Source organism: Callorhinus ursinus, unplaced genomic scaffold (assembly GCF_003265705.2).
Source record: "Callorhinus ursinus isolate GAN/ISIS: 27379988/994484 unplaced genomic scaffold, GSC_fseal_2.0 scaffold39, whole genome shotgun sequence".
In the NCBI taxonomy this organism is placed as follows: Eukaryota; Metazoa; Chordata; class Mammalia; order Carnivora; family Otariidae; genus Callorhinus; species Callorhinus ursinus.
The window spans coordinates 6,516,586-6,541,623 of NW_027397101.1; the positions used below are offsets into that span (position 1 = coordinate 6,516,586).

General features: G+C 42.3%; 1 protein-coding gene and 1 non-coding gene across 6 annotated transcripts in view; both read right to left on the bottom strand.

Moving 5' to 3' along the window:
- Nucleotides 1-1,302: 1,302 nt before the first annotated feature.
- Nucleotides 1,303-25,038, bottom strand: part of HSD17B3 (hydroxysteroid 17-beta dehydrogenase 3) — a 46,356-nt gene continuing 22,620 nt past the window's right edge. For 2 of the 5 annotated variants that reach the window (XM_025851661.2, XM_073880723.1), the window contains exons 3-11: nucleotides 16,188-16,263; nucleotides 14,196-14,303; nucleotides 13,064-13,131; nucleotides 11,740-11,775; nucleotides 8,897-8,931; nucleotides 7,509-7,590; nucleotides 6,792-6,857; nucleotides 5,059-5,208; nucleotides 1,303-1,559 (exon numbers count right to left, since the gene is read on the bottom strand). In XM_025851661.2, the coding sequence (XP_025707446.1) occupies nucleotides 1,461-1,559; nucleotides 5,059-5,208; nucleotides 6,792-6,857; nucleotides 7,509-7,590; nucleotides 8,897-8,931; nucleotides 11,740-11,775; nucleotides 13,064-13,131; nucleotides 14,196-14,303; nucleotides 16,188-16,263 (720 nt within the window). In that variant the 3' untranslated portion in view covers nucleotides 1,303-1,460. Of the gene's footprint in view, nucleotides 1,560-2,321; nucleotides 2,417-5,058; nucleotides 5,209-6,791; nucleotides 6,858-7,508; nucleotides 7,591-8,896; nucleotides 8,932-11,739; nucleotides 11,776-13,063; nucleotides 13,132-14,195; nucleotides 14,304-16,187; nucleotides 16,264-25,038 lie in introns of those variants that run through there. The other 3 variants (XM_073880720.1, XM_073880722.1, XM_073880721.1) reach the window with 3 other exon arrangements.
- Nucleotides 17,151-17,256, bottom strand: LOC112808593 (U6 spliceosomal RNA). The gene has a single exon (XR_003204400.1). It is a non-coding gene; the product is annotated as a U6 spliceosomal RNA (small nuclear RNA).

Below are 25,038 nucleotides of genomic sequence, written 5' to 3' on the forward strand. Positions count from 1 at the left end.
GTCCCCTCCTCAGAGGGATGGTAACAAGAATACAAACAGGAAGGAGTTTCCCTCAGCCCTCACCTTCTTTTACTCTCCCAAATTTGCCTCCCATGGGCAGAATCTAACACAAAGCCTGCTGGCATAAGCACCTTAAGACCTGAGCCTGAAATTTCCCAGCCCAACATCAACAATCAGAGTATGAAATGTGGAGCTTAAGACAGAAGACACCAGGTAAATAACCAATACCTGTGGGCACCATAAAAACAGTCTGTACTGTAGTTATTATTGTTACCCATAACTGAGAAAATTTAAATAGATAGCCATGCCTCAGAATGAATTTTTCCCAGTTCTTCTCCCCAGAGCAGGTTTAATAAAAGCTATGATATTTCAGGCCATGATTTCCGAGCTTACCAAGGTTTTAAATGCTCTATCTACCCTGTGCTTCCCCCCAAACATCAAAATGCCCCATAAATTACAACCAAATCTCCCAGACTCCTTTTATAACTAGAGCAGCAGTACATAAATTCTTTTCTCACACCATAAATGCCAATGATGGTCTCAGAAAAGCTGAGTGCCACCAAGCCTCCGCAATGCCTAGAGCATGGTGATGTCTTGGGGGAAGCACAGGGTAGATTGACCAAGGCCAGCCAAAACATGGTCACCAGCTAGTATGCTCCCCCTCCGACTCCCTCAAGAGCTGACCGCCAGGAGTTCTCCCAACACACCACCTCCACATGTTGACAAGTAAAGCCCTTGGCCCAGCACCCCCAAAGCTGGAGACCTATAAAAATTTCATTTCTGCAGGTATCAAACTCCTGCATTAGTGTAATGGTTTTTCAGCTATTTTTATCAATGTATGCTTTTCTGTTTTATTTTTATGAACACACTCTGACATAGAACCCCAAATATAAATAAAATAGATACAGCTGGTTCTGCATTCGTTGAAATGGGAGGCCCCAGAAACTGGCCTGTTGTAGCTGTTGCCCCCACACCTTCCCCTAGAGTTTCCTGGGTCTCTGAGGAGCCCCGTTTGAGTGCTCTAGAACCATAGCAGTCTTGGTAAAGTTTAGTAACATTTGACATTCTTTAACATAGCTATAAAAGTAGCTTATGTGTATAAATGTTCTCAATATTCACAGTATCAGAGGCTCTCTTCTCACCACATTTATACTATAATCCTACATAGAAATTCTTCCAGTTTCCCCTAAGATACCCTCTTCTTGTCACACACAAAACCCTAAAACCCCACCACACAACACATGTGTTGACATCACAGCTTTCCCAAAGATCTCCAGACTCAAGTAAAATGGCAAAAAATAATAATAATAATAATAAACGTTGTATTTGGGGAATGTATTTGTGACACAGCCTCGCCAGCTTCAGGAGAGTTCAGGGGCTGTTCTGCTCCTTAGTTTTCTGCAGCCAACAAGGAACATGGTGAAGAGAACAATGCTGGATGACACATCAGCCCACTTGGACTATATGGTGTTGGTATTCTGCTTGAGGTAGTCCATGTATTTCTTCTGGAATGTGCTGCTGTACAAAACCCATGATGGGATCAGCCTCAGGAAGCTCCGCTTAAATAGACAAAAACATGAGTGTTTGGGGAAGAAAGAAGAGCAAGCAAGTTAGAAGGAAACAGCTCAGTGTATAATCATCATCTTTAAAAATATTTTTCTGACTGCTGAAAGTCAGTCTCAAAATCTTTTAAGTGCATGCTAAAATGTAAAGGTCTTATGACACTTTCTCAGTAAACAAAGTTTTCTCAGAAACCGAAACAGTCACTTGTAGAATCAGCCCCAAGGAAGTTCTAAATTAAGAGAACTGTGCCCCGAGTAACACCCTACCCCCCTTTCTCCTTCTCTTAGCAAGCACTTCCTCTTCCTACTGTTCAATCTCCCAGTGTCTTCATGTTCTTTTTACCAAGGTTCTACTAAAATGAGATTCCAGAAAACAACCAGAAATGCTTTTACCACCTGGCACAATGCCTGAGGCATAGTAGGCACTAAGCAAATACACAAATGCATCGATGAGTTCATGAACAAAAGTCAGACACAGCAAAGTATAAATCACTAACATTGAACATTTACTTGGAAAAGTGGCAGGGGGGCATGGAGGGGGGCTTCAAGTCAAGGCATGAATGCTTAGTTGGATGCACATCAGGCAGTAGGCACAGGCGTTGGAAGAACTTTTGCCCTCAAATCATACCCATGTCCTGTAAGACAAGTCCAGAACCCAGAAGCAGTCATTCTGCCCACAGTGTAATCCTGTGCATCCAACATTCCTCAACCTACCTACTCCCCACCGAACAACAGGATTTCAACCAGAGGAAAATGTGAGCTTTTCAGGGAGTGTTCCTATTCTTCAGACAGCTCAGATTCTCAGACTTTTGCACTCACTGAGATATTTCAAAGCAGGGGACCGAAGATGGCTTCTGGGGAAACAAAATAGAACCCTTCATCCACTAGCCAAGTCAATGAGTGAATGCAAATTTTTCCTTAGGAACTTCATTTTTCTCTTTAGAGCTTTTTAATGTCACAGCAAAATCAAGCCCTTTCATTAGCTTTGCCTTAAACTAAATGCTTTGGCTTAGTGAAGTCAGCCAAATTAAAGTTCCAGGTCCCTAGAAAATGTTCTAAAAGTCTCTGCTTCTGCCTCCATTGTTGTCTACCTCCTCCCAACCTAGAAGGATGGTTTAGAAGAAACCAGGGAAAGCATGGCATTGGATAAAGGTGGACTTAAACCCCAGTTTCACCATTACCAGCCAAGTGGCCTTGGACATCTGATCTAGCTCTGAATTTCAGTTTCCAACTGTAAAACAGGAATCAAATGATCTGTCTTACAAGATGATTAGGAGAATTAAGTGAAGTAACCCCCCTGTACCACATGGACTCTACATTAGAGGCTCTATTCCAGCCCTAGTTCCTGCCCTAAAACTCCTTGGGAGTGAAGAGCATGTGGTCTTTACCTTGCCTTTTTCTAATAGAAGGTTTGCTTATTTACCAGTCAATTCTACTTGATTGCTCAAACTTTAGAGTCAATGATTTTTCTAAATTCCAGCAAACGCCAAATTGGCCTTAAGGGCTTTAATGATTTATATATTCTCCTTTATCTTCTCTTTTGCTTCAACAGGCACAAAGACTCTTTTGCCTAGTCTGTTCTTGGCATTTATTTGCCAGAAGAGATTTGATTTGTTACACAAGAAATCAAAAGAGAAAAGCCCCCAAAAAATGTTTTTTCAACTTTTGACATCTAGAATTGCATTGTGTAGCAAGACGATAACATTGCAAGCCAGGCTATGGTCTCAAGACTGATGCTGATGGGTTCCATATAAGACATCAACATCCCAAAGGATGTGTATCCTTCTATATGTGGACCTAGGCTGGGTGGAGGGCTGGGGGACCAGGGGATTCAGGTGAAGAATATGAACATGTGATAAATAAGTAAGGGGGGCACTGAGGGCAAAGGAGGAGATATTGCCCCCATCCTTCAGGAGTGCAACCACAGAACACTATCTCAGCATGGCAAGAGAGGTGCTGACATTCGGTTTTCCAGCATCAGTCAAGTCCATGTTGGTGCTGATACAGAAGTGAGAGCCAAAGGGCCTTTATGAACCAAAGATCCAGATGGACCATAGGCCTATGACTGCATGGGGGGAGTAGCAGAGATTCAGGGCTCTGCAGTGCTCAGTAGGTGGGAGTTCACTGGCCAAGCCGAAAGGGTCATTGCTCCCCAGAACCATAAATCAGCAAGGTGCACAACCACCAGGTAGATATGGGACAAAGCCACACACACTTAAGGACCAGCAGGAGATCATGAAGATTCTTCTCCCTGATATCATCTTAGTGAGAGAGGCAGGAGAAAGGGATGCTCCCAGAAAGACTGAATTCTTTAAATAATTAACAGAGAGCCAATTTCCTAAATATCCAGTTTAGGTTACTAGATCAAACTAAATTTAAACTCATTGGACATTCCACTAATTTGTTCTCCTGCCATGCAGCAAGTAGTAATCTGGAGAAAGACCAGATCAGCAATAGGCAAAATCAAGATCTTATATTCTTTCTGTATGTCCACTTTGTAGTATGTGTTAAATTGGTTATTCTGCACATTGTTGAGGCTCTACAGTGGAAGTTGCAAATGATCCTTTAAGACAATTCAATATCTTTCTAGAGTCTCCAGAAGTCCCAGTGGGTAACAGAATGCTTGGGAAGATATAGTGTATTCCTTCTAGCACCTAAGAGAAAAAGAGAGTAGGGAGAAACCTAATTCCCATGACAGAAAAGCACATGAGGCAGAGGAGAAAGTTGACATATGAAGGGAAAGTAAAGATCTGCCTAAAATTTTTTGGTGACACTGGAAACAGAACCACCCTGGCACTATGTGTTCAGTATCAGTGTGCAAAAGTTAAGTCTACCTTTGTTTCATGTTTGTGTTTGCTTCTAAAAGCAGCCCAGGGATGGTAAGAACTCCTCATACCATATGCCACTGACTGAATCTTACTTCCAGTTTCAACGGAGTCCATGTTGTGCTAGAACCAACTTGTACTTGCTCTCAAGAGCCAATTATACACATTACTAAATTCAGGGGCAGTGACAACACAATGGGAGCTTTAAATCAGCCATGGGGCGGGGGGGGTGGTTATTTAAGCCATGGTAATCAGCAAACCCTACAAACCGAAGTGTTTGGGGTTTTTTCCTGGATAGGCAGATATTAAAACATTTCTTAACACAGGGAGCCAGAGAAGACAGCAGCACCCAGTCCCACCCAGGGATGATCCCTGTGTCTTGGTCTGCCCTCCCCGAGAGCTCAGGAAGCCACCTTACTTTCTGAGGAAAGAGGTGAGGGTATTTGCCAATGTGGGGGTTATCTCTGGGCTGAGCCCCCAGGCCCCCAGCCTCCCGCCTTTGCCACATATGCTCTTTCACACGGCTGTGTGACAACTTAGCAGCATGGCCTCTGGCAGCATGATCCTTGCCGTGAGAGGACAGGGTTGGTTGTTCCAATAGCAAAGAAGAACTCTGCTGGGACTGCCCACACACCTGCCTCTGGAGCTTTGAGAAAGAAATTGTCAGTTACCAAGAGTTCATGGGTGAGGCAACCACAGGTTTCATCTCCAATCGTGATGTAATTCAGTGATTCCTTAACAAAGTCATCGGCGGTCTTGGTTACCATGTTGGTGTGTAGATACTTCGTCATTGGGGTGGAAACAGCATATGGAGTCAGCACCTACAATGGGGAATAAGGGCCATAACACGGGAGCAATCTGCCCGCCCCTGAGAAGTGAACCCCTATTCTAGCCCTCCCTTCATTTGCCAACTTGTAAGAAGTTGGCATTCTTCTGTAAGAAGCCTCAGGATCTCCCCTGATGATGGAGCACTGGAAAGGCATAGAGCTGGCACAGAACTGTGACTCAGAAAAACTGGTTTCTTGTTTAACTTTATCACTAACTCAAGCTGAGGCCTTAGCCACACAACGTCACCTGGTTCAAATGTACACAAGGTGACTGAGGACATGAATTATCTCTTAGAACATGGTGGCTGGACCAGCAATAAAAACACAGGACAGGGTGCCTGGGTGGCTCAGTTGGTTAAGCGACTGCCTTCGGCTCAGGTCATGATCCTGGAGTCCCAGGATCGAGTCCCGCATCGGGCTCCCTGCTCAGCAGGGAGTCTGCTTCTCCCTCTGACCCTCTTCCCTCTCGTGCTCTCTATCTCATTCTCTCTCTCAAATAAATAAATAAAATCTTTAAAAAAAAAAAAAAAAAAACACAGGACAGTTAAATTTGAAAGCCAGACAAACAAGAAAAAAAATTTCAGTATAATATGTCCCAAGTATTGCATGGGGTATACTTATACTAAAAAAAATAAAAGTTATTATCTGAAATTCAAATTGAACTGGATGTCCTGTATTTTATGTGGCACCCTTATGCAAGAGGCTTATTTCTAACACATACGGCCAAAGTTGGAGCAATTTAAAGTTGTTTGGATTCCCACTTTCACACTTCAGTTACAAGCCAGGAGTGACACATGCCTGATCATCTTTCCTGTCGTGATAAGAAAAATAAACAACCACACACTGTGGCCTACAAAGCCGACACCATCAGTATGTACAGCAATCATTTTAAAGATTTAACTGTGAGTGTGCCTTTTTCATTTCTAATAGTAGGTTATAAAACTTCTTCCCAAACAATGACAAAATTTCTGCAAATTGTTTATTCCAGGTTCCAGAAAGCACTTAACTCTAACTATGTTGCTGAACCAAGCCCACGCCTGTCCCTGACACCTCAAGACTACAGATGGCTGTGACAACCCAGTTCTGTTGACAGCTGGGATAGGGTCATCTCGATGGTTCTGCCATGGCTGGTGAAAGAGGAAGCCAAGGACCTCTTCCCCAGCTGCTCAAGAACCACAGTGTGGGGATCTTTGTGGCCCATCACAGATGAACAGCTCCCAAAGTACCCCCAGCCCCCGCTCCCTGCCTCATTTTGTTTCTTCTCCACAATTCCTCCCACCTAAGCCTGTCTCCTGTACCTGGGTCAGAGAGTCAAGGGTGGTTAGACAAGACCCCAGTTTCTGTCTTGATGCAGTGCTCACTCACAGCACCGCCTCCTGCAGGGCATGCATGAGGGAGCAGCAGGCCGAACTAGGGTGGCTCAGTTGCCACTGTGAGGGTCACGGGAACTCCCATGGTGTCATCCAGACCCTCCCCCCTGGCCGTGCATGCACAGCTGGTCCTGCATGGGGCAGTGGCCCCAGCCCCATGGGGCACCGCCGTTCCTCATCCCAAGGACCCAGAGCTGTTGACCTCACCTGGATAATGATTCCTTTCCTTTTATATTCGGCTTGCAGTGCCTTGGAAAACATGCACACAAAAGCCTGGAGCAAGAAGGAGAAAACACCTATGGGGAGAGCTTGCTTTGTCATGGAGGCACCTTTTTCAGATTTCAAAGGGCACTGCAGGGAGCCTACTTGCTTGCCCTTAAAATGCAGCAGTTTGTCTGATGGGAGTTAGGACTTTGTTTCTTGGCCTGGAAAAAGCCCCCTCAATGAGCAAGAACATACATTTTGGGATAAATACATGCCAAGGGCCACTGCATATGGATGACCCTACCCAGGGAGAGCTCTCCCTTGTCTCTCTGCCTGGGAACACCCCCACCCCCAAGGGTTTGTTTTTAGGACTAGGGCATGGGGACACCTGGCCAGGCCCCCAGGACAGAAGAAAGTTCCAGTGTTACTTGCTGGCAGCAAGAGAACAGGGCTCCAGGCAAGGAGGTGAGTGGGGCCCAGAGTCCCATGGGGGCTGCGCTTATCCCACTGCAGGGCTCCATCCGCCCCGGGGCCATGGCTTTTTCTAATTTGTACCCAGACATCTGCTGGCCAGCCCTGTACATAGAATCCCCCTGGACACTTTTCCTCCAGGCCAATACATCCATCAGCTTGCCAGATGATCTGAAGTCTAGAGGAAAATGCCAAGTGGGAGAAACAAGATGAAGGAGAAGGAAGCTTGGGCTCCATGCTATCACTCACCTTGGAGGCCGAATACATGGAGTAGAGAGGCCAGGGAAAGAGGGCCACCCCAGAAGAAATGTTCAAGATAAGGCCTTTCTGCCTAAAACACAAAGAAATAGAGTTCTGAATAGTTTGCTGCCTGATGACCCACACCCTGAGAGGAAAGAAAGCGAAGGGACTCCTGTGACTTTCACTGGGAAATTCCATCCTCTCTAGACTTCCATGTGCATGGCGAGTTCTGCTCCCAGAACAGTGAGTGGTGCATCCCCACGGCCTGGATCACAACACCAAAGAGTGGTGCCACCCAGCAGACAGTTGACATCAAGGGCTGGTGACTGGAAACAGGGGTTCTGCTACAACAAAGATCCCCCAGCAAAATGCCAAGGACCAACTCAGCTCAACCAGTCTTATCAAGGGGGAAGGAACCCTTCTTTCTCAAATGTGACCCCACGAGCTCAAGGTCCCTTTTAAACCCTAAAGAGGACCCACACCAGGACAGATGTCAAATGCAGAATCCTGTCTTGAGTGGAATTTGACAGTCCATCATCTGCTCACACAGGAACCCACACACCAGTCTCCAGGGTCCTTACTTAATCTTTTTGAAATTGGGTAATTTTAATCCTTCTCAAATAGATGGGTTCAATCCAGGAAAAACCAAGGAACTGCAAATTAGACTATAAGGCCAAGCCCCTCTTCCCCTACGGAAGATAAAACTATCAACCATTTGCATTTAATGAATACCATGTGAGAAAAGCCAGTTCTCTAAGGGCTGTTGTAATAGGATAATAAAACCATGGACTAAATAGAAACACCGAGAGGTGGTGATTTTTACCACTAAGTTTGGGTAATAGCAAGAGACGGCCTTGATCTCAGGCCAACCTCTGAAGTTTCTTTTATGTTCAACATGAGTTAATATTTTTAATATAATGTGTGCTGAAATGGCTGTTCTCTTCCTCCAGTAGATGCTACACTTGACTTTCAAATATGCTTATCTGTTTGCAAAGCTGGCCTGGTCCAGAATGTTACATTTTCTTCTGCAATCTCCATGTCCTTCATCACAGTTTTACCATTGGTTAAAGCTGCAGCCAGATGAACCCTATCTGCCCACCACCTTCACCACGCCCCCAGTCCCCAGGTCAGCTAACTGCCAGGCCAGGGAGGCCATGCCGTTCTGTGCTTTTTCCAAAAAAAAAAGACCTTGGGGCGCCTGGATGCCTCAATCGTTAAGTGTCTGCCTTCGGCTCAGGTCATGATCCCAGGGTCCTGGGATCGAGCCCTGCATCTGGCTCCCTGCTTCTCCCTCTCCCTCTCCCCCTGCTTGTGTTCCCTCTCTCACTGTGTCTATCTCTGTCAAATAAATAAATAAATAAAATCTTTAAAAACAAAAACAAAAACAAAGACCTTACCTTGATTCCATCTGTTTCAGAATTAGCTGTGTCATCTATAAGAGAAGGGATAAAGTTAAGCCCTCTTGACAAAGGAGTGGAGTATCCAGGGGGTGGGGGCTTAAGGAAGCAGGTGCTGGAGGAAGCCAGAAAATGAGCTTAATCTCTCAGGTGGCCTTGAAAATCTGCTGGCACTCGTTGGAGGTAATTCTGGCAACACTAGAGTCTGACTAAAACCCACAGAAGGCAACCTAGATGAAGAGCAAATGGTTAGAGGTCTCTGATTTCTTCCCCATAAAGCTAAAGTCTTCCTGGAAAATGTAGGCAGTGAAAAACTATGGAAATTGGCTTCTGGCCATGAGATCAACACTGAGGTTCCCCAGATACTCGTCATTCTGGCATAAGTAGGTTGGCCATCATACAGGCTTAAGTAGGTTGGCCATCATAAACCTCACTCATGAGTTAGAAGTGAGGGGACCTCAGGAAACCTAACCAGTGTCCATGAACAATTCACATACAAGACACAAGCTAGAGGACATCTCAATCCAACAGCAGCCACATAAGCAGCTTGCAGGTGGTCTCTGAAATAGCTCCATAGGTGGACCATGTCTGTCTGTCCATTGGAATTACAGCAGTGTTGAGAAGTCCTTTCCCTGTCCCAACTTGCTGGCCCTGGAAGAGGTCTTCCTGACCAGTTCTGGAACTTAAATAGCCCATTAAAAGAGCTTTTCACTTCATAATTACAAGCCACCCCTTTTAAGAATTAAGGAAGAGGCAAACCCACAGGCTGAAATGTTCTCAAAAGTACAATTGAGTGGCATCAGAAGCAGGGGCAGGTTTGAGGAGAAAGGATCCAAACACATGGAGAAGGGCAGAGAAATAAAGGAGACTGAAGACCAGAAGACAAATTTCACCTATTTTTCCCTGTTGTCTGGGGGCCCTGCAGGAGCTTCTTAGTAGGCTCTGTCCCCACCATAGGGCACGCCCTTAAGCCCAACCCTGGGGACGTCCAGATAATGTTTCCACTGTCCTGGGGCAGCAGTGGGGGGTGTAGTGGCAGTAGACTACCTCCTGAAATGCTGGGTTTGGAGGGAGGTGGGAGAGGCACGAGGACTAGGTCATGCCATTAGCTTCCCCTTGGCTCTGCCCACCTCATGAAGGGCACCACAGGTGCACTGTTGGACAGCACCAGCATTTCCTCAAAGCCTCCCAACTGAATCCCCTATTCTTACTGGTCGAATGATCCCAACAGAGAGACAACATTGGACTTTGTGGGTCTCTCTGTATCAAAGCTCCCGAAATTTAGTCTCTTACCCGAACTTCCCTTTGCCCACAAACTCATTCCTGCATCTCTGCCCTTGACAGAGAACTCTACTATTTCCAGATGGCTCCTTTGGGGTAACTAGGTGATGCTAGTCATGCTTCCAACCAGTGTGGCCAACTGAGTCATGGTGTACTTAGAAAGCTAATCTTCAATTAGTTTTCTTCCCTATTTGAGGAAATTAGTGTCTATCAATATACATAAAAAAAATTTTTTTAGCAAATCAAAGCAATTCTCTGCTAAAGGAGTCAGAGGGTTGTCAAATACATTTGGAAAACCCTGTGACCAAATGGACCAAGCCTGAAAGATCAATGTGTAAAATAACATGAAAGATTTTAGTGGTAAGGCAGCAGACAACAGTTGGACATATAAAACTTACAATTACATCAGCTGGGGTTTGAAAAACTATTGATTGCTCAGCATAAAAAGAATGTATGTACCAATAAAAACTGAGCAGGAAACTATAAAATACCAGTATGCTTACAGAAGAACAACCAACAATCAACTCAGCTTATCCACCTAAAAATAATTTTACATGGTTTGTTCAGCATCCATCTCCCTCCTTATGTTAAGGAGGTTTCCTTTGGGAAACCAGCCCTCCTCTGCCAGGCCATGCTGTAAAGATGAGACCTGCTGCTCCCTAACTGGGATCCCTCCACCATTCACTGCTGTGAATCAGAGTGGTCACAAGGACTGCCATGCACAGTTGTGAATTTGGTAGACTGAGCAAGGAGTCCAGTTGTGGGGGTGACTGTAAGCCGAAAGCCAAGGGTTCACTCACAGGCAGTTAGAACAGCTCTCCCCATTCAAAGGAAAGGGAAACATTGTGTTCACCCAAAAGCATCATCTATCCACTTTTAAGCAGCACCTTTTTCGAAATTGTCTGCCCAGAGGGGGTGCCATTTTCTTATTCATTCAAAGGCACAATATAGGACCACATTGTGATAATCATGCCTATAAATGCTGATGCAGTTGACTCTAATCAAAGAACCTGAGTGCCAAATGGCACCTGACATATCCCTTAATCCAACACTCTTCCAATAGCAGATGAAGAATCTGAAGGTCAAGGGAGTTAAACAACAACACTGCCCAACTAACTAGGAGTTGAGATCAGAATACATACAAACTTGAGTTTCACTTCAACAAATATTTATTGAACATCAAAAGTCCAGAAAATCCAACCCAGGCCTTCTGTCATTTTTCCAAACCGACTGAACTTTCCACTGTTAACAAAGACTAAAACTAGAGGAAGGTACTATTTTTTTTAAGTCGCCCTAGAATCCTGAATAAGTTTCCATGTCATCAGACCTAATATGTTCTGACATGTGACAAAACTGGGTGCAAAAATAAGATTCAGATACTCTGGAGAATACATTCTTCACTGTATTTTCTTGATGAAAACAGAATAAGACAATTAAAGACCACTACATGGCTTCTCAATCAAGTGCAGTTCAAAGTCTTTGACATTGGCAATTCTCCCGAATTGCCAGATTTCAACAGCTACTACATTTTAACACATTTAGCACATATATTGACTACATACCTTCACTACTGAGGTGATGTTACAATGGATGAGACTCTGTAATAAATAATCACAACCACAAATTAGCTGGAGGATTTGAGACATTCTCTTGAGAAGTAGTCTGTGCTAGAGAACCATAAAGTGGGCAACAGTGTGTGTCTGAGCAGTGCCCCTCGCTTGCACAGCCTGGAAATTAGGCTCCTAATTGATGGCCACCAAGCATGCACTGCAACTGGTAAACATCCGAGAGCTGCAATGATTCTATAAGAATGTGATCTTGAATAGAAGCTAATTAAGAATTCCCTTCAAAATTTAGGGATTTTCCTTCAAAACACGGTATTTCAAAGGGAGATGGTTAATTTCCATCTGGAGGAAGCGAGGTTGGCATATGTGGACCTAGAAGACAATAGCATAGAGAATAGAACGGTGAATGATAATATTAGGTAGAGGTTCTGGGCTACAAGGCGCCAGACAGAGAAACTACTGGAACCACCCAAGACAGAAAGGAAAAGAGGGACAGATAGAAGCAAGCACTAATGCAGACATAAATAGGGAAAGAAAAACAAGAACGGAGCCTGCTTAATGGAGAGACTCAGACTTGTGCCAGAACCAGGGAGTTAGATGGGGCTAGACGTGTGGTGAGGTGGGGATTTTGCAAGGTTGTGCTGCAGTGCCCAAGCCGGGCAGCATTATTTACCCATGCAGTTGACTTGGGGCTTAAATAGGACCACAGGAACACCAGGACGGCCTGTTTAGAATGGGAATAACTCCATGATTTCAAAAGTCAGGGCCTGGAGAAGAGTCAGCCAACAGTGCTTTCAAGGACTGTTAAATGCTTAACAAATGCACTCATGCCTCACAATGGGATCCACGGGTCCATCGAGCTCACTGCGCTTGCAACACCCCCCCCACACAGAGTTTCTATCACATGACCTTCCTAACGCTGAAAGCTGAAAGAAATCTTACGACTTGGGAAGACAGAGAGAGCCAAAGAACTGGCCTTCTCCCACTTATAACCACAGATGTAAATTTATGAGCTGACACAAAGCCCCAAAAGATTAAAGCAGAACATGGAACCCCCAAAGAATGGGACAGTGGACATGTAAGTTCTGATGTGCAGAGAAGAAGGAAGATGTCTCTATTCCAGAAATGGTCATGAAAAGTTGTGCCCTCGCCTGTGTATCAAATACTAAGGTAAAGAGAGAGGCCACACACATCCATGTGGAATACAGAATTTCAGCCTGACCGTCTCCCAGGTACCCCTTCCCAGGCCCTAGTGACTACCCAGCCAGGGGGCCCAGTCCGCAGTGAGAGGAGATCATCCACAGAAAGAGCCCAGGCCTACCTGGATTTCATCTGGTGTATCAAGGAAGTGGCTCGGGAGAAGGTTTGGAAGCATTCCGACATTGTTGACTGACAGAAGCAAAATAAAAAGATGTCAGAAGAGCCAGTAGCAAATGTTTATTAAAAGCCTAAACATGTTTACATTCAACCCCAGAAGTTCCTTTTCTTGGGAAGTTTTCCTAAGGAAACACGTACAGAAAAAATTTATAGACAAGGCTGTTCTTTGCAACATGATTTGATAACAGTGAGGAAATTGGAAGGGAAAACAGTTGTCCTATAATAGGGAGCACATCAGGTGGACCGCCGAGCAGCCGTACGGTGGAAGGTGGCACACTTACTCAACGCTGTTGCCGCTTAGCAGTTTAAAGACACGGGGAAACATTTGTGGTGTGCCGTTTTTTTAAAAAATGTTACAAAACAGTATGTAAATTTCATCCCAGTTTTGAACATTTGTGTCTATGTGTCTGGAAGGATATACACCAAAATGTTATCTGAGGCTGTTGAGATTTTAAGAAATTTGTAAATCTTTTATGTGCTCATGTATTCTTTTTGGTTTTTCTGCAATAATGTGGGTTTACATTTTTATTAGTAAAAAATACAATTATTTTTTAAAATTCAACAGGAAGTTTAGAAATCAAATCTTCCTTCCAAGTACAATAGAGATGCTGTGCTCTGTATGAGATCATAAAATATCTTATCACAGAAAAATTATTAAATATTATTATTATTATCTTGTTTCCTGAATACCAGAGTCAATTCACAAAGAACCATGCTGACTCACTATTTCATGAATCAATCACAGCAATGTTTGTTTGCTAAACTAACTCTTTAGGATGGTGTTTCTGAGACTCCTCCTGTCTAATGTCAGTATTAGTAGGAAAAAATCCATTTTCACATTATAAATATGGTTGGGAAGGTTGAAATATCTTAGTTTCATGCATTCCAAAGCCATAAATAAATTTGCTAATCCAATATGCCTCTTGAAGAATTGAGCTGTAATATTCTGTTGAATGCTACGGCTTAAAAGACAGTCCAGACTTAAGTTCAAGTTTGCCGCAGAAAAATCAAGTGTCACTAAGATAATTACTTCACTGATGTCTTACAATCAGCTTTGCATTTTGCAATTTACTTACCTAAAATTCCAATTTCTAAGCCTTTAAGTTTTTCTCTAATATACTCATATATGTTGTCTTTGGTAAAATCTGCTTGTATAATCTTCACACTACTCCCCGTAGTGCACTCTGCATTGGAGAGAACAGTTACTCTTGAGTGAACAGGAATCCAAATCCCTCCCTTGTTTATGGACTTCTCCAATGCTCCTGTAATGTGCTAAAAGATTTGTGAGTGATGGTTTCTGGTGTTTCTAAGAGTTATGACGGTGACAAGTGTATGCACCAAAATAAATTTAATGCAGTGGTTCTCCAAGTGGGGTCCACAGACCACAGCATCAGCATCACTGGGAACTTGTTAGAAACACAAATTCTCAGGCTCCACCCCAGACCTACTGAGCCAGAAACCCTGAGACTAGAGCCCAGCAATCTGTTATTGCACGCACTCCCAGTGACCCTGCTCCATGCTCAAGTCTGAGACCCCTGGTCTCCAGGCTGTAAGAGCATAAGGTGATGTTGCCTCTGCTCAGTGTCAGGTCCCCTTGGCTTACACAGAGCAATCCTTTGTGTTTGTCTAACACTGTAGCATTCACAAAGCATTTACATACACAATATCTTATTTTAATCCTCTCTACAACCTTGTAAAGTAGATATTATACCCATTTTCAAGAGGAGAAAACTGAGGCTCAGAGGGGCTAACTTGGGCAAAGACACCCACACTCTGTTCCCTCCACATCCATGCCGCTCCGCTGTTCCATGTGGACTTGGCCTTGTGCGGGAGCTTTAGGCAGATATAAAAGCAACAAGTAGATTTCACCAAGTGCTGCCTGCTCAGATATGGGCTTAAACCCAATATTTCTGGGACAAGTGATCTTGAGGCTTAGTTTGGGGAGTGGGAGGTGCTTTCAGTCCAAAGATACTCCTTGCTTTTCAAGAGGACAATAAAAAGCACATCTTAACATTATGAGGGAGACACTGAAGAATGTCCTAGTCCTTGTCAGAGTACTTTTGATATCCAGACACGGAACAAAAGCAGAATTCATTAGTTGAAGGGCACTGAGCCTCCACTGGGCCTCCAGCCCCACACCTCCCACATCCTTCTCCTATCCCCAACTTCCCCCAGGGACACAGCACCCTTCCCTGGCAGCCTGTCCCAGTCCTCACAAGTCTTCATAACTGAAGACTCATTCCCTTGAGTTAAGGAGATGACAAATTACTAAATTAATAATTAATTATTAAAATAAATTGGGGCGCCTGGGTGGCTCAGTCGTTAAGCGTCTGCCTTCGGCTCAGGTCATGGTCCCAGGGTCCTGGGATCGAGCCCCGCATCAGGCTCCCTGCTCGGCGGGAAGCCTGCTTCTCCCTCCCCCACTCCCACTGCTTGTGTTCCCTCTCTCGCTGTGTCTCTCTCTGTCAAATAAATGAATAAAATCTTTTAAAAAATTATTAAAATAAATTACCCAAAAAGGGATATGATTATTATTAACTAAGAACACTTCACAGTGAGTCATAATACTAAAACATTGTAATGTAAGTGCTGCCTCATAGAATTGTACGGTGTACAACCTTCACAACTATACGTGGCAGCCCTGGATCAAATCTTTTTAAAAAAAAAATCTGACAGCCACCAGTAAGCATCAACCCTCACCTTCCTGCAAGAAACAGGGCATAGACATAGGGAAATGAAGTCCCAAACAGATCCTGTTTTTGAAGGGAGTAGCAGAAGCAACAAGGCAGCTGGGCCCTCTGGATGAGCAGAGCTAATTCTGGAGATGAAGACACTGGACCAAAGGAGATAGTGGACCTATGTGTGCCTGAGTCTGTTCCTACTTCACCTAGCCCAAGGAATCCCTGCCGAACTAAAGCTGCTTATGTCCTGCACTTAACTTTGTCCAGTGAGCACCCCACAGAAGGGCCAGCGCCCCAGGCGTGCTGATGGAGCCTCTACAGGTGGGACAGAGCATACTTGGTCGGTGGGCTCCACAAACATCTCCCTGATCTCTCGGGGTCACTCACCAATCTCTGCGGCAGCAGCCTGTAGTTTTTTCAGTGTCCGGCTGATAAGCACAACATTGAGTCCTTGTCTTGCTAGCTGGGAGCAGGGGACGGAAAACCAAAAAAGAGAAAGATGATAAGCAGATAGGGAAGGCTCGTTTTAAAGGTGAATTGGAGCATCACCCACTTGGTCACAGCATGGCGTGCTTGCTTCTCCTGGCTTTAAATGCGACAAAGGCTCTGGATTATGAGCGAGACAGCCGCACTGGGTGAAGCTACAGGTGACATGACAGTGGTCGTTGACTTCCGGGTTCATCATGTGCCGAGAACTATTCTAAGTGGCTTTTGTCTACAGACCCACGATCTGAATGCCCTCTCATCAGAAATGTCTGGGCTCAAGCGGTATTGGAATTCCACATTTGGGGGGTGTTATAGTACCGTTCAGATAACAAGTCTGGGCAGCTCCCCCGGTTACTAGAGGTATTTCTGCAGGAACTTTTGAGCTGCTCCCTGCAAGGGCCCTCTTGTCATGGCTCACTGTACTTGGGCACCAGTGCCCAAGGTCACGAGCCTGCGTCCTCTCTGTTCTCCGGCTCCCAGCAGGACAAAAAAATGGAATAAGGAACCGGAGGGTAAACCGAGGCCTCCCTGAGATCAGGAAGGAGCGCCTCTTCAGAGTGGGTAGTGCCTTGACGCAGGGGGCTGAGTGGCAGCGTGCGCATTAACATGGCACAGGCGAAAGGCAAACTCGCTGTGCCCGAGACTCATCACACCTAAAACTGCCACCATAAGAAAAGCTAGAGCTTTCCCTGAAGACAAAAGGAAACACCAGCATTCATTTAAATGGAGACTGACGACATTTGAGTTAGTAACCACGGGGCCCATTAAGGGAAATCTTTCTCTGTGGTTTTAATTCAGTGATTTATACTTTTATTTTTTTAAATTGTGATAAAACACATATAGCATAAAATCTGCCATCTTAACAAATATATGGACTGTTTCATGAATCTACATGTCATCCTTGTGCAGAGCCCTGCTAATCTTCTCTGTATCGTTCCAGATTTAGCATATGGGCTGCAGGAGCAAGCACTGTGCCATTATTTTAATACGGGATTATATATTACAGAAAACACATAAAAAGCTGAATCAAAGACCATAATATGTGATCTCCAATAGCCAACAACTCAATCTTCAAGCCAGTGGTTTCCAAATTACCCAGGGAGATGTCAAATTCCCACCCAAACCATCCAAATAAAAATGTCTGGGTTTGAAGCATCAGCATTTACATCTTTTTCTATTTTAATTTATTAAATGATATTATGAAATACGCAAGTAACGCCCATTGTAAAAGATGTCCCAGAGGCCCCCCAGGACTACTTCCCTTCCTGCCCCCAGGCTCCTGTGGCCTTCAGTTCAGGTGTTGACCCTTTTGCCTTTTTCTCTGCATCTACATGCATATAGAAGTACATACAGAAATAAACATTTGTTTTGTGGGGTTTCTTTTTCCTTTCACACCTCATAAATGGCATTGTAAATACTGTGTTTTTACCTTAATGGTGTGTCTTATCTCTAAATATCATATCTATCTCCGAATCAGTCCGGCTTGAGCCGCTTGATCCTTTTTTATTGCTTCAGAGTGTCCCGTAGTTCACTGTTGGGTGAGCACTTAAGTTACTTTCAAGTTTTCCTATTACCAATATAGCTACAACAAACCCCTTTCTGTATAGCTCTTTGTGTATACAAGTAAATTAATTGCTAGAGCAGATGCGCAAGAAGTGGCATTGTTGTATCAAAGGGTGCTTGCTTTTTAAATTTTAACAGTGTTGCCAAAATGCCCTCCCTTAAAACCATACCACCAAAAATACAACCATAGTTATTTCTTCACACTCCGGCCAATAGTTTTATTAGCAACCTTTTCAACTTTTCCCAACCTAATGGTCAAGAAATTATATCCCTATATTGTTTTAACTTGTATTTTTCCAATTATCAGTGGGCCTGAGCACTTTTTTGTATGTTTCTGTGAGTTACCAGTGTATACACTTTGCTCTTTCTTCTACTGGGTTGTCATTTTCTTATAAATTTGTAGGTGTCTTGTGGTTTTTTTAATATATTCTGGGTATTCATTAGTTGCCTACTATATATTTAGCAAGTATTTTCTCTCTTCTTTTTGGCCACCTTGACTATACATTATATATTAATTTTCATGTTATCAAGTTTGTAGATATTTACTATGGCTTCTTAAAAATTTCTGTTATGAACTTCCCTAACTCTAAGGATATGAATATATTTTCCTATAACCCTTTACAGTGTTTTTATCTTTCTTGTTTCTTTTTTAGAATAATGTGAGCATGAAATCACCCAGCATTATTTTTTTCAAAATGGGTGGCAATTTTCCTGACAACATTTTTCTATTTTTCCATTCCTTCTTGATTTAAAATGCTAACTTAGTCATATGCCACATTCTTATAGGTACATGGGTCTATTTCTGATCTACCTGGTCTGTTTCACTGACTTACTGGCCAATTTCTGTGCCAGTGCCACTTGTGATTTAATCACAATCTTATAAGAGGCTTTGATATTTGATACGTGGAACTGGAGGTTCCTACCATTTATTATTCTCTTTCAAAATGTGTTTATCTTCTGAGTTTAACTTTCCAAATAAATGATAAAATTGCCTAGTCAAGTAGTATAGAGGAATTAGAGATATGTAGGAGAAATAATATTTTACAATCTTATGATTTTTGCAGGAATCAGTTATCTCATCCATAAATTTGGTATCCATTTATCCCAATCTCATGTGTTCTTCTAAAAACTTTTAGAAGCTTCTTCATGTAAATCTTGGATATTTCTTGTTAGTTTGCATTAGTTAGCATAACATTAGCTCACATCGCAAAGAAGTCCAAAATTTCAGTGGTTTCACACAATGAATTTGTTGGTTGTCTTATATAGTAAATTCTATTTCACATAGTCATTCAGGTCCCATGGCTGAGAAAGTCTTTGTCATCTTCAACAGTGGGTTTCTAAGACTGTTTTCGGTGTTCACAGCCAGCCAGTGCAAAGATTAAAAGAAGATAGAGAAGATACATCCCCTCCTTTAACCACCTTGACCAAGAAGGGACACACATCATTTCTGCTTGATTTCATTGGCCAGTTTAGTCACATGGCCCCACAGAGATGGAAGGGAGTCTGGGAAATGCGCCGGCTGGGCAGCCACTTCGAGCTACAACTCTCCACCGTGGAAAAAAAGAGTAGGGATCTGGGAGGACATTTAGCTGTTCCTGCCACCAATACCTTACATTTATTTGTTGTCATCATGAATTAAGTTATTATGGAAAGCAGAAGAAACTCTAGGTTGAAATACCTCGTTTCAATTCCTGTTTCCATCACTTAAACCTGTGTGCACAAGTTACTCAAACCAGACTTTCCTCATTGGCAAATTGAGGAGGCTGATAGACATACTTCATTAAATTGTTCTGAGAATCAAATGAAAAAACACACTAGAAGTGCATGGTGCAGAGCCTATCACATAACAAGCACCCAATAGTGTCAGTATTTGTTCTATATATCCTACTCTGCTACTCTTTGTGATTAGGAACTCTGCCCAGCCACCGAGCCAAATGAATTCTTTTATTCATTGTAATAGTTTCTTCATCAATGCTTGGTTTTCCATCTTAGACAATGATATTCTCTACAAGGTACAGTTTTGTCCCTTCCTCTCCAATATTTGCATACTTTTGGCCTCTTTATCTTGGCTAATATCTCCTGCACCCTGTTAAGTTTATATATGGTCTGTTCTCTACCATACTGAGAACATTTGTAATGTTTCTCAATACAAAGTATGAGGTTTCCTGTTATTTCTGGAAGTTATTTTTTTATCAACTTGAGAACATTTTCATCTATTCCTTTCTGCCAAATCACTACTTTTTTAAATGGCTGGATTCTGTTTGCTAATACTTAACTTGGATCCCAATTCTCTTATGCTATCTTTGTCCCATTTTGATATCAGAATCATGCTAATCTGTCTACACAATTCCTGAAACATGTAGGGTCACCTACTTGTCCCAGCATTTTCCCAGTTTTAAAACTCAAAGTCCCACATCCCAGGATCTGCCCCAGTCCCAGGCAAATCAAACTGGTTGGTCATCCTGGAAATGTTTTGGTTTTTTTTTTCTTATTCCTTGAAGATTTAATAATATTTCTTGTAAAAAATATCTGGGTTTCTTATTTAGGTATAGCTATTCATAACTGCCTCTTCCATCTCAGGCATGACTTGAACCAACTTTGATCATTTATGTTTCCATAGAAAATCATATCGTTCATCTAGATTTTTAAATTATTAACACAAAGATTTAAATAGTCTTTTCTTCCTCCTCTCCTTTTTTTTTTTAAATCTCCTTGTCTGTAGCTAGGATCCTAATGTTGTTCCTTTTCTTTTTTTCTTTTTCTTGAGTTTTTGAAAGATTTCTTCCCTTTTCTGTTACTTTTTTTTAAGAACAGTTTTGAATGATCAATCATTTCTGTGTCACCTCTGTCACCCATTTTTGTTCTTCTCTTTATTAATTTCCACCTTCTGTCTCTTTTGGATTTATTTTGTTGTTCCCTTTCTCAAATTTCTTGAAAACTAAGACTACTTAGAGTCTTCCTTATTTTCTAAAAGAGGCATTTAAAGCCAAAAATCTTCATCGGCACAGCACTTAGACCATAAATCACAGGAGTGTTCGTTTTTATTTTTTCTTTAATATTGGAGCAACACCAAAGTATAACTTTTTAATATAGATGAGAGGGTGGATATCATTTTCTAAGATCACTTTTAATTTTATTGCAAAGTAGTCAGTAAACACATGGTATGTTTTTTGCTATTTGTAACTTATCACAATTTTCTTTTTAGCACAATAAGTGGACTTTTATGAACATTCCACGTGTATCCTTAAGGAATGTGTATTTGCTCTTTGTTGGCTAGGTTTTATATATTTTTGTCTCTTAAATTAAAGTTGAGGTTTACCAAATGGCTTACCAACTACTGGTTAAACTGGTATGAGAGGGTATTCAAATTCCTTATAACCTTGATTATTTTTATTTATGTAATAAGATGTTAAATTACAAGTTTCACCAGAAGTACAAAGACCCAATAGAAATCAGATCACAAAGTGATTTCAGAGAGAGAACCAAGAAAAAAATATTTAAAATAAATCTAAGAACCGATAATGTGATCCTTGGGCCCATCCCCAGGGCATCCCACACTCATATTAAAAAATATATATATGACAAGATAAAGAGCATGGCAATTAAGAGAGTTTCATGAAGAGGATTTCTTTGGTTCTTTCTGCTGCCAAGCCGTGACTCCTATCCCCAACATCAGGGTGAGGGAGGAGCATTACCTACCTCTTGCCTCAAGTCAAGGGAGTGGGATACCATCCATCTCATTTCATATTTTATATGCATTGTACCTTCTTGTTTATCACTACCCACCTTTGTTTTTGCCTGAATCAGTTAATCAGCAATGCTGTGGTCACAAGTTAACCCTGAAGTCTCAGCAGTTCAACATAACAAAAGCTTATCTCTTACTCATTATGCTCAAACTGTAGACCCATTTGACCAATGCTCCCCCAAATCTATAGAGCAAGAACCATGGCTTCTCAGTGCTCTGTCTGATTTTGGAGCTTTCTGCTGCCGTGGGCTAGGCCACCATTCAGACTCGGTTGAGTTTTTTTCCTGGACCAGATATGGGAGAGAACCTTTGTGCAGTGAGATTCCATGCAAAATGTCCACCACAAGGCAAACAGACCTCAGCAAAAGCAGAGCTGAGGGAGGAATTCAGGGCTGGGAGGTCAGGGTGCAAGATGAGAGCCCATTCACAAGAGCCATGTGAGAGGAGCTCGCTGTGGTGGAGAACCCAGGAAAGTGCTCCATAAGGAGCATGAGCGTCAAACCGTTACCAGGCCCAGACAGCCAGTCTCCCTCTCATAATGATACCAGGCATTTCCTTCCTTCTCTCTGCTCACCCTCTATAAACTCCTGCTCCCCACCCCTGGCAGGCTCAGACACCTCAGCGGGCAACCAGGAAAGAGAAACAACCCATAGCGCTATGTCACATCCCATGAGCATGGCCTCCAAAGCAGGTCCCAGCTGCAAGAAGGGAGAAGATTTAACTTTAGTTCATGTTCAGCATCTTTTTATTTTTTTTAAAGATTTTTATTTATTTATTTAACAGAGAGAGAGAGACAGCGAGAGAGGGAACACAAGCAGGGGGAGTGGGAGAGGGAGAAGCAGGCTTCCCGCGGAGCAGGGAGCCCCATGCGGGGCTTGATCCCAGGACCCTGGGATCATGACCTGAGCCGAAGGCAGACGCTTAACGACTGAGCCACCCAGGCGCCCCCATGTTCAGCATCTTGATTATTGCTGGTGATTGGACACTGGGACTGTGGAATCGAAATCTGTTCACATCTGGAAGTGACCAGAAGACTTCGTTTTGCCTAAGAGGGATCAGTGAAGTAATAGGACCAGAGGCAGAGAAAGAACCAGAGCTGTGGGACAGGTTCAAAGAGACAAAGGGAAACTGTGACCATGAGTGTGCCCCGGGAGTCCTGCCAAGACCATTTATCTAAAAAACTGGTCACACTATATTATTTCTGTATCTGAAAAAGTCATGGAAATCTCCCACAGTGGTTGCAAATTCATCAAATCCTTCTATTTCAATCAGTTTCTACTTTCAGTATTTTGAAGTTATATCATCAGAAATAGAATAGGCTCAATATGAATAATATGAAGCTTATCAATAAGAACATTTTTATTATTTTGAATTTTATTTTGTCTAATACTGATATTGCTCCCACTCCTTTCCTTTCTTTTTTGCATTTTCCTAGGATATATTTTTCCATCCCTTTACCTTCAACCTTCCCATATTTAACATTGGATTTTATTTTTTTAGCTCCTTCTGAATATTTGTTATTTATTAGGAAATATAACCAAGTCACATTTATTGAAATTGAAAATTTACTACAATGGCTCTGGCTATCTTGTTTTAGTTTTTCTATTCACTGTGTTTCCTTTGTTATTGTTCTCACTTTGTAGTAAGCAAGACAGGATAGGCAAAGCTGGAGTGACAAAATAGCCCCAAATCTCAGCAGCATAATACAAGAGAGGTTTGTTTTTCCTCACACCATGTCTTCTGCAGAGAACCGGACAGTCCAGGCCACCCCCCATCATGTGACAACTCAGGGATCTAGGTTTTTTCCCAGGGCTCAAATTGAGATGAGGGAAGCAAAGGACCTAGGTGCAAAATTTAAGGAGGGCCTCACTCTCAGGTTCACGGTCACCACCCATGCCTCACCTTAGCCCCAGCCATAACTTTTCTATCCACTGGCTCCACTATCTCAACACCAGGCCTCCATGGCTTTGCCTAATATTGGGCAGTTGAGAACTGAACCTGATTATACTATAGCAAAGACAAATTCATATTTTTTTGGAAAATAAGTTACAAAAACAGAAAGACCAATTCTATATCTGGATTAGTAAAACATTTCCATAAATGAAAAAATATTCACAAAACAGTAAACATTTCATAAAAATACTTACAAGCAAAAGAATATACACCAAACATATTAACAAGGTTGCGTGTGGGAGGAAGAGAAGTGGGAAATGGGAATGAAAGAAAAGAAATTGAGAGACGGACCTTGTACGGATTGATGATAGCAATTCAATCTCCTGTGTCTCGGATTAACAAACAAGAAAGAGGGTATTTCTGGTTTTTGTTTGTTTGTTTTGTTATTTAGATTCCACATATAAGTAAAATCATATGGCATCTAGGTTGTTTTTTTCTGTCTGGCTTATCTCACTTAGCATAAAGCCCTCTAGATCCATCCAAGTTGTTGAGAATGGCAAGATTTCATTCTTTTTTATGACTGAGTAACATTCCATTGTGTATACATACCATGTCTTCTTTATCCATTCATCCCTCAGTGGACACTTACATTGTTTCCATATCTTAGCTACTGTAAGTAATGCATAGGAGATGGGCAAAACAGGTGAAGGAGATTAAGAGGTATACAAACTTCGAGTTATAAAATAAGTAAGTCACAGGTATGGAAAGTACAGCATAGGGAATATGGTCAATAATATTGTAATAACTTCTTATGGTGACAGAGGGCAACTATACTCATTGCAGTGAGCACTGAGTAATGTATAAAATTGTCTAATCATTGTGTCATATACTAACATAATGTTTATGTCAACTACATGTCAATTAAAAATGTATATATATATATTAAATTCTACTGTAAAAAAATAAGAAAAAGAAGGAAGAAAAATAAAAAGAGAGTGAGGTGAGGAACAGGGAAGGAAGGAAAATAGAAAACACTAGAGCACACCTGCCTGGGCAGACCTGTATTTTTGTGGAAATAAGTGTAGTAGATGTATCATCTCCCTACCATCTGTTACTTATTAATTATACCAATTCTAAGTTTTACAATAACCATGCTACCAAAGCTAATTTTCTTGTTTGTAAAAGCTTATTTTACAGCTGCCTTTAGCCATTCTAGTTTATTTTTTAGCTAAGGTTACCCCAACCTTATCAATGAATAAGCCCATTTGCATACTTTCTGACAAAGAATTTTATATTTCCATGTTAAGTTGTGAAAGAAAACTTCATCCCAAACTTAAATACAGGCAAAATGATGATTGCTTGATTTTTTTTTTTTTAAAGATCACCCTAGAATGTTTTCTAAGAAGCCTTGACCTTAACTGAGACTTTGGGGCATGTAACTTTGCTGTTAACAGAATTTTAACAGTCCTTAGCCAAAGAAGGTACAGCCAGCTCACAGCCAGCAAAGTTAGGGACAGAGGACTTGTCAGGACTTCATAGTCTGGCAGAAAA